The sequence below is a fragment of the Carassius carassius genome, chromosome 45, assembly GCF_963082965.1.
Source record: "Carassius carassius chromosome 45, fCarCar2.1, whole genome shotgun sequence".
NCBI lineage: Eukaryota > Metazoa > Chordata > Actinopteri > Cypriniformes > Cyprinidae > Carassius > Carassius carassius.
In genome coordinates this window covers 16,796,167-16,804,588 of record NC_081799.1, presented here as the reverse complement: position 1 = coordinate 16,804,588, position 8,422 = coordinate 16,796,167, and the positions used below count along the sequence as shown (strand labels likewise).

At 38.2% G+C, this 8,422-nt stretch overlaps 1 protein-coding gene and 1 pseudogene across 1 annotated transcript; one reads left to right on the top strand and one right to left on the bottom strand.

The window, feature by feature from the left end:
• The window catches only part of LOC132127684 (uncharacterized), a 90,204-nt pseudogene that overhangs the window by 4,260 nt on the left and 77,522 nt on the right, over window positions 1-8,422 (top strand).
• Window positions 3,503-6,671, bottom strand: tmem218 (transmembrane protein 218). The gene is made up of 4 exons (XM_059539588.1): window positions 6,520-6,671; window positions 6,157-6,290; window positions 5,964-6,066; window positions 3,503-3,940 (listed from the first exon to the last, which is right to left on the bottom strand). The coding sequence occupies exons 2-4, from the start codon at window positions 6,264-6,266 to the stop codon at window positions 3,806-3,808; spliced, it is 348 nt and encodes a 115-aa protein (XP_059395571.1). The 5' UTR covers window positions 6,267-6,290; window positions 6,520-6,671; the 3' UTR covers window positions 3,503-3,805.

The window sequence follows — 8,422 nt, the reverse complement described above, 5'->3', positions numbered from 1 at the left end:
AACAAGTTTCTAAAACAAAAAAAATCTTTCACTGACCACCCATATTGCAAGCCATGACCTTGCATTTCAAACACTAGTCACTTGTTCATTGAATGCTCTCTTTTCACTGTACCCCCTGCCAGGTAGCAGGTCATGTGGAGCGACCCTGGTGAGGACCCAAAAATGGCCACGCTTCAGCCCTCCATGGGGTGTCAGGGTGGACCTGCAGAGGGCTATTCCAGCTCACACTGACCCTTAAACTGTGCCTTAATCTTCAGCTCAAGAGGATGGAGAACACGCTAAACTTCCTCAACAGAGAGACGGAAAGAAAAAAGTAGGTAGAGAAAATTTTTTACTCTTATGCCATCATAAAGAAAGATAGGATAGTGGATATGTAGAGAATGATAACCCTTGAATCAAAGCCAAACAACAGCTTATACCTTGGTCTGCGAGTTTCATTGGGAGAAAAGAAAAATGCATTACTTTTAAAAAATCTGTTCTATTGTTGGATGGATGCAGTGTTTCAAACGCACACACACACACACAAAGCTTTTTTGCTTCCAGTATTCCAAATACAAATACACAATCGCAAATACTCACTCTGGGTGTGAATTAAAATAAATTAAAAACAAAACTAAACAGGAAGTCAGGAAAATGTTAGCTGTCATTATTCAAAAATATACCGCAAATAAAATGAAGATAAAATATAGATAAAAATAATTAAAATGTTGTTGGGTGAATTGGTGTGCATCGGAAAGCAGTGTTTCAAATCAAAACTTGTTTGCTGCCAAAAATTCCCAACAAATATTTGTTCTTGAAGTTAATAAAAGTTTAAATAATTATTACATTGATTTTAAAATATAAAACATTATAAATATACTCTATAATATACTAGTCTTTATCTTTCAACTGCAAAATGTCTTTATTTTTCAGCCTCTTTGCAGCTGAATTTGCATATCCACAAAAAACATTCGTAATATTTTAGTTTAGTATAAAAACATTTCATTTAGTTTGACTTGCGGTTTAGCACCCACATTTGACCCTTACCTGACCCCACACCTATAACCGACCTCAGACATTTTGCATCCGACAACAACCAACAGGAGTTCAGTTGATGCTTGCACCATTCTTTTTAGGAATCCTTCACAGATTCTAAAATGGAACAATTGATACGAGTAACATTTATCCAACACTGATTAGATTAAATATTCTCAGGGATGGAGATGGGGGTGTGAGGGGTGAATCGTGGGCATGCAGAGCTAAGAGCTGGAGAATAAAAGGCCAGGGGTGTGAGGGCAAAAGTTCTGCATGAGTGGATCACAAAGCAGGATCTAGTGTTCACGCGGTTCCCCTCCTCATCCCTCCCCCTCTCCCGCAAGCCTCGGCAGCACCCACACCCATATCCTGGGTCGCGCTTACACCTCTCCATCTCTGCATCCCCCTTTTGCTTTCTTTTTCTCTCCCTCTCTCGTTCTTACTCTCTTTGTATGTCCAGCTGGCTGCCCTACAAAGCCTCCAGCTCAGACTCCCAATGAGCCCTGCTCCCTCCAACGCTTTGTTCTGCCATTTTTCCCACTCCCTGGAGAGAGAGAGTCACTACCAGCACGGACAACAAGAAGGGATAAGGGAAAATGACAGAGAGAAGGATAGGAAGAAATGGAAAGGAAACAAAAATAAGTCAAGTGTCTTTGCAGTAATGGATTACGTAGTAGTACATTAGCGAATTGCATTTCTCAGCTACCTTCAGCAACAATACAACTTCCCCTTCGCCGACAATTCAGAACTTTATTTATTTCTATTGTCCTTACTTTATATGATAACTAAAACATTGATTATGATGTGATAGTATTTACGTGACTTTTATCTGATTTTCTTTTGGAAACAGTCCATAAACATTCTGGTTTTAGAAGAGCTCCTAAAAAAACGGTGCCTTTAAAACTGATTCTTTTTGTAAAAAAAATATTTTTTTTTCAAGGTCACTGTCTTTTGTATTTTATTATATCGTACACATAGACACCATTCAATGTGTCTGTGATCCTTTGGGTTGATTACACAACCTATTTCATGTACCAGTCCATCCGTCCGGTACCCTGATTCTCAAGCTCTGGTAGATCTTCGCTGATCAGCAAGCAGAAAGGCCTCAGTGTTGCGATGTGGGCCGGAACTAATAGGATTGGATTTGATTCATTAGATTCTCTTTCATCGCACTGGTTGGAATTTCACTGCACGTCCCGTCGGACTCCCCACTTTTAAATAAGGATCGCAAGAAGACCTGAGGGGTGAGAGCTAGCGCAACTGAGACATGGCCTCGCATCGCTTCTTGCTCACATTCCCACAATCTCTCTGTGTAAGGACCTCCGGATATATGAGTATTTGGGATGAGTTCCCAGATATTCCACTTTTTTCTGCATGACCAAAACTAAGTAGGCTGCTTTGTAATGGACAAACATGTAGATTCTACTCTTGACTATTAATGTCGTGTTGGATTTGTCACACATTTGATCAGCTGCTTATGACTTTCTAGCTGGTGAAACTGCAGCTAACATTTTATATTCAGTTATGAACTTTTGGAAATTATTTATTGTGTTCATGTTGTAAGGATCACAGCACACATGTACAACATGCCTGTGAAAATAATAAGCAGTAATGACCCTACATCTTCCCCTGTGAGGTTTGCCTCCAAGAGAGATTTATGAAAATGAAAGTAAACGTCTGAGGCAACAAAGGACCCACACAGAGTATTCGCCTTGTTAAGAACAAAATAATCAACTTGCGCAGCTTGAAGCTTTGTTGGACCGCCCAACTTTGCTCCCTGCGTCTTTGTGGTATTGTGCGGAGAGTGAGACAGTGTCTTAAAGAATGCTTCCATAAGCCCAAAATTAGCATGTCAATATGGGACCAAGAAAATGAAATTTGTCTGGTTTTAGCTGTGAATGAGTGAAATTTGAGTTTGCAGATAACCAATTAATAGACTGGGGTATTAGACTGTGATTTCATGCAGAGAAGGCACTGAAAATATGCTGTGATTATGACTTAAGTGCCTTCTGCAGTGTAATATTGATGGTGTTGTGAAGCAGTTAGGTCATTTATGTCAAAATCATTACCCATTTCCTGTACATTTATATGCTAAATTTAAGTAACGTTATTAAAACATATTAAATTGTTAATCATTTATAGATCCATTTTTGATTGTTGAAGAATTCCAGATCATTGATCTCTTGTGAAAACCTTTTTAAAGTTTAATCCAGGAGCAAATCTTTTGTTTTGCGTCAAATCATTTCGATGAATGATTTGATCAAGTGGTCACCCATGAATCAGACTAAACTGGTGATTGAGTTTGACTCAGTGACTTAATAATCAGTTCACAAAACCAGTCTAAAGGAAAAATTCATGAATCAGACTGATGTTTCTTACCCACTTACTCAGTGATCTGGTCACAGTGGGAAGAAAACTCTAATCCTAATGCTCTCCTTAGCCAACACCACTAATTAAAGAAATGAACAAACTAGAAATTTGACAAAGATAAGTTGTATTCATTATTTTTAACAGTAAAAATGCACTACATTTAAAATAACAAAACTGATTACATATCTAACATACACAACTTTACCCAACCACACCCTTGTGAAAACGTGCTGCATTCAGACCCTTCTGTGCTGTGCTCTCAGAGAGATGTGGACATCTCTGATTTGAACAGGAAGACAAAAGCCCTGGAACCTTCTGCTGTCCTCTCATCTCAAGTGGGGCTCGTTGATCGACGGCGCTGCCAGGTTGGCTGGCCCGCTTCAGGATATCTGTAGGAGTTTGGCACATGAAGTCTCGTGGTCTAGTGTGTTCTCAGGGGCTTGGCATACACGGGCTCCAGGAAATGTAAGGGCAGCAACATGAACAGGGCTGCCAAGAACACCACGCTCACCAAGGACAGAAGCACGTATCGGCCGATGAAGAACATATCCACTATCTGAAAAACATCACAGGCTTACGGCTTGAATTATTTAACATATTATACAGTTACTGGAAAGTAATTAAAGCCATGAGGGCTTTGATGTTTCCATTAATATTTTTAATTAACATGAAATCCATTCAGCATGTTATGCTTTTCTCCACTAGAGGTCAGCAGGGTTCTTTTAAAAAATTAAAAAAATGCAACCCTCACTAGACCAGATAGAGTATACCCTAATAAAGTGTGTTTGTGTGTGTGCGTGTGTGTGCATGTACATTTTTATTAACACCTTTCATTCAGCAAGGACATAACAATGTGAAGACATTTATAATGTTAGAAAATATTTATATTTCAAATAAAAGCAAATCAGAAAATTTGAATAATTTCAGAACCATACGTGTGTGTGTGTCTGTGTATTTATTTATGTTTATTTACATATAAACATTTATTATATATAAAATACTGAATATATAAACATATTTTCCTTAAAAATATACATGCATGTTTGCACAAAAACCTTTATTTTGGATGCAATTAATCGTCGCCTGCAGCAACTAATATATATATATATATATATATATATATATATATATATATATATATATATATAAACTAAAAAAACACTACAAATATAAAAGATTTAAGTAATGTAACCTAGATAGTTTATATTTAATATATGATTTTTCTATATATATATATCAGGATTTACTTTATTTTATCATACGTCAGAAAAACACACACTTCTTTCTTGCCATTATTTCTTATTCTGCTGTCTGTTTTTCCTCCATGAATTAAAGCTGAACAGGGTGATAGTGTTGAATACTAACAGCACCCTACGTCCCTACAGACCTCAACTAGAGTATGAGGCCCTAAACCATGGGAGAGGCCACAACCTACATTAAACTACAGACAGAGAGGTGTCTTTGTGTGTGTCTGTGCATGTGTATGTGGGAGGGGGCTCTGTCTCAGGCGAATGCAGTGTTCTCTCGTTTAACGCATCTCACTTTCTAATTCGCCAATTAGCCAGCTAGCAAAGCACAGAGCAGAGGCCATGTTTTATTAATGTGGCATCGAATGTGCGGCAGTGAGCTCCTGTTTGGGGCTGGCCTAATTGGCACTGTGATATTATTCCTTTGTACAACAGCGAGGGGTTACCCATTTCTCATACAATACACTGTCACCTGTCAAGAAAAAAAACCCTTATCTAGTCATACCCGCTGCAAGCAAATCAGCAACGGGTGTAACATGGATTTGACACTATCCACAAATGAGAGTCTATTGCACAATGTATGGTACTACATGCATGCTTACAGTTATGAGAGACTTGCATGCTGTTTTGTTTTAGCAATTTATCTTTATGTTGTTCCACTATAAGATCTTATATTCATTCCTAAATTGATTAAAGCTAACATTTGTGCACTAACCTAAATGGTATCAACTTCTAAAAGATGTTTTAACATCAAAAACTTGCACGTCTTTATAACGCCTCTTGCTGATAACAAAAAATTGAGTTGTAAATCTGAGAACATCTGTTGCAAGATATTAAAAGAACTACACTAGTCAACATTTAACTTTTTTGATCCACTTCAAATGTTGACTAGTGTACAATGTAATGTCTAATTTTAGGTCAAAGACAGAGGAACATTTGATTCAGTCAACATGTTTCTGTTGTGATATTGAAGACTGGAAGGTAAATGGTCTGGCTTTTGTTTGTGCAGACAAGAGGGTGAGTTGGCAGCTCAGAGCGGTTGGTTTTGGCAAAGACAAACTTAGGGAAAAGCTGTTGTGTTTTTGCTCGTCTGCTGTTGAGGAGAGATAAACCAGCACATGTCTTTGTCAAATATAACTCTCACACAGAGCTGTACAGTGCACCTTACTCTCTTTTCAAGCATAATTATCAGAATTGAATAAAACAAAACAACACTTATCAAATCCCTTGTACATTAGGTTTTCATATGCTTGTCTGTCTGTAAATTTGGCAAGGATAATACAATTGCTTTATATTTATAATAAAGCACATTATGCAAATTACTGCACTTACCTGAACCGTTTTTTCAGGGGAAGGAACTTCAGGGGCGCGCGGGAAGAAAACTAAAACCAGTGTGACGCTGAGCGCCATTAGAAATATAGGAATGATTCCTAACCTGGTGAGGCGAGAACATCCTGATTATTCATGATACAATAGAGTTACTATAGACAAAGCACGTGTCGAAAACCTGAAAGTATGTTCTTACTTTGTTGGGCCGGTTGCGCGCGACAGAACGATGGTGAGCGCGAGAGTCACTATCCAGATTAAAGTGATGATAAACACACCTGTCCCAACGCCTAACACCACATCGGCCATCCTCGCCACTCACACTACCTGTAGCTGGACGTGAGAAAAATTTATTGTGTTTATGATGGATACATGCGCTTAATCCACTGTAAGTATATAAAGCTGATGTTATGAACGCAAACAATGTGGCGCGTCTATCTTTTTACTAAAAAACAATGCGAAAGGACGATGGGAAGCTTCCAGTATATCAAAAATGAATGCTTAAGCCAGCAAACTAATCCCTTGTACGTTAGGACTTTAACGGCTAACTATTAGTCTAAACAGTTTGTATATTTACCTCATAAAACAACCGAATGCTGAAACCAACTGCATACTTCAAAAAATACAGATCTGCGATAAGATACACGCTGCAGAAAGTATAAAATATTTCCATGGAAACATTATCGCTTCTGTTTACCTCCACACTTCCTGTGTCTCGAATAGACCAATCAGGTTGCAGTATCTAGCGAACAGTTTGATGGGAGTTGTAGTTTATGTGAACACAGCATACGTAGTGCGTATAAATCATTTACGTTATCTATCTATCTATCTATCTATCTATCTATCTATCTATCTATCTATCTATCTATCTATCTATCTATCTATCTATCTATCTATCTATGTGTGTGTATGGTGTGCAAATACATTCTATTATTACTATCTCCATTTGATTTATATATATATATATATATATATATATATATATATATATATATATATATATATATATAATATTTTGGTTATATTTTATTTGGCTACAGTTAAATGACAGTATAAAAGACAATTAATCTAAATAACCTGTTGTTTTAGTTTTAGTAATATCACATTGTGTGAGCCGTATACAGGAACATGTAGAAATCGTTGTAAATTTATATTGGGGTCCTAAAAAGAAAGAAAAAATAATAATACCCCTAGCATATTTTATCTAGATTAGTCTTTCTCGGTCGTGACTCTGTTTGTAGTCTATGGGCTAAGTTTCTATATAACTAACTAAACATACATCTGGGATTTATTTGACCAAGTGGCAAATTTTCTTGTTTCTTGTGCCACAAATAAATAGGTTTCTTCTGCTTTCCGACTAGGCGAACAGCCAAGGCGACCTGCAGCCGTAGCTCCGCTAATGAACCGGAGATGCGCGTGCAGGGCCCGGGGTGTTCGGTATATCACGGAATAACGCCAGTGGAAGAGGAACCGCGGAGGTGTACACTCGGCAGTGAGGGGTACGGGGAGAGAGAAAGAGGAGGGGGGAGATGATGGGAGGGGTCTGATATGGCAGACGTCACGGCTTGTGTAGGGGAGTATAGGCTGTGTTGTCAGCCTGGTGTCAGTCTGATGAAGATTGGCATTCAGGTAAGCTGTCATTCATTTTCAATGTCAGAGCGCGGAGCGGGCGAACACTCCAGCCTGTTTTTCCCCCCTCTCGCTCTCATTACAAAAGGCAGGACATTATTCATACAGACTGGCCGAGGGCTGAGAGGAGAGAATGATAGACAGAGAGAGAGGGAGAGAGAGAAAGTGAGGGAAAGAGAGAGAGTGCGTGCGCGTGTGAGTGAGCGGGAGGGAGGAGGAGGAAGAGAAGAGTGCGATAGAAGGAGGGGGGAAAGACGGGAGAAGATGCCGTGCAGTTTGGGGAGCGCATACGAGTCTTTCTGGATGATTTTGTTTGGTGGATGATGCGTTTGGACTTGTGAAATGTGGTGGTTATTTTGTGTCGACATTTTTGTTGGGTTTTAAAGGGCATTTTATTGTTGTTGTTGTTGTTTTTTGTTTGTTTGTTTTTCCCGAAGGGATACATGACTGATTCGTCATATTCATAACGCGCAAAATATAGACTACGCATCAAAGTCACATTTAGAATTTTAATTGGGTTGTGTTTTGAAATCGCCAGTGTTTTGAGTTATACTTATGTCCTGTTGGCTTTTAGTAAGTTTAAATATTTGTTGTATTTTACTGTTCGTTTATGACTGCTCAGTTTTGAAACAAGATGTTGCTTAGTAATTGTTTATCTGGCATTCAGATCTTGTGCCAGTTTAACATATTATCGCACATGATCAGAGTAATGTTTAAGAAAATAAAAACAGTTTGCCCTAATTATGCATATTATAGATTACAATGACTTACGCAAAGTCAACTTTTTTTTTTAGGGTAAATTATGGGTTGCAATTTTTTTTTCGCCAATGACAACA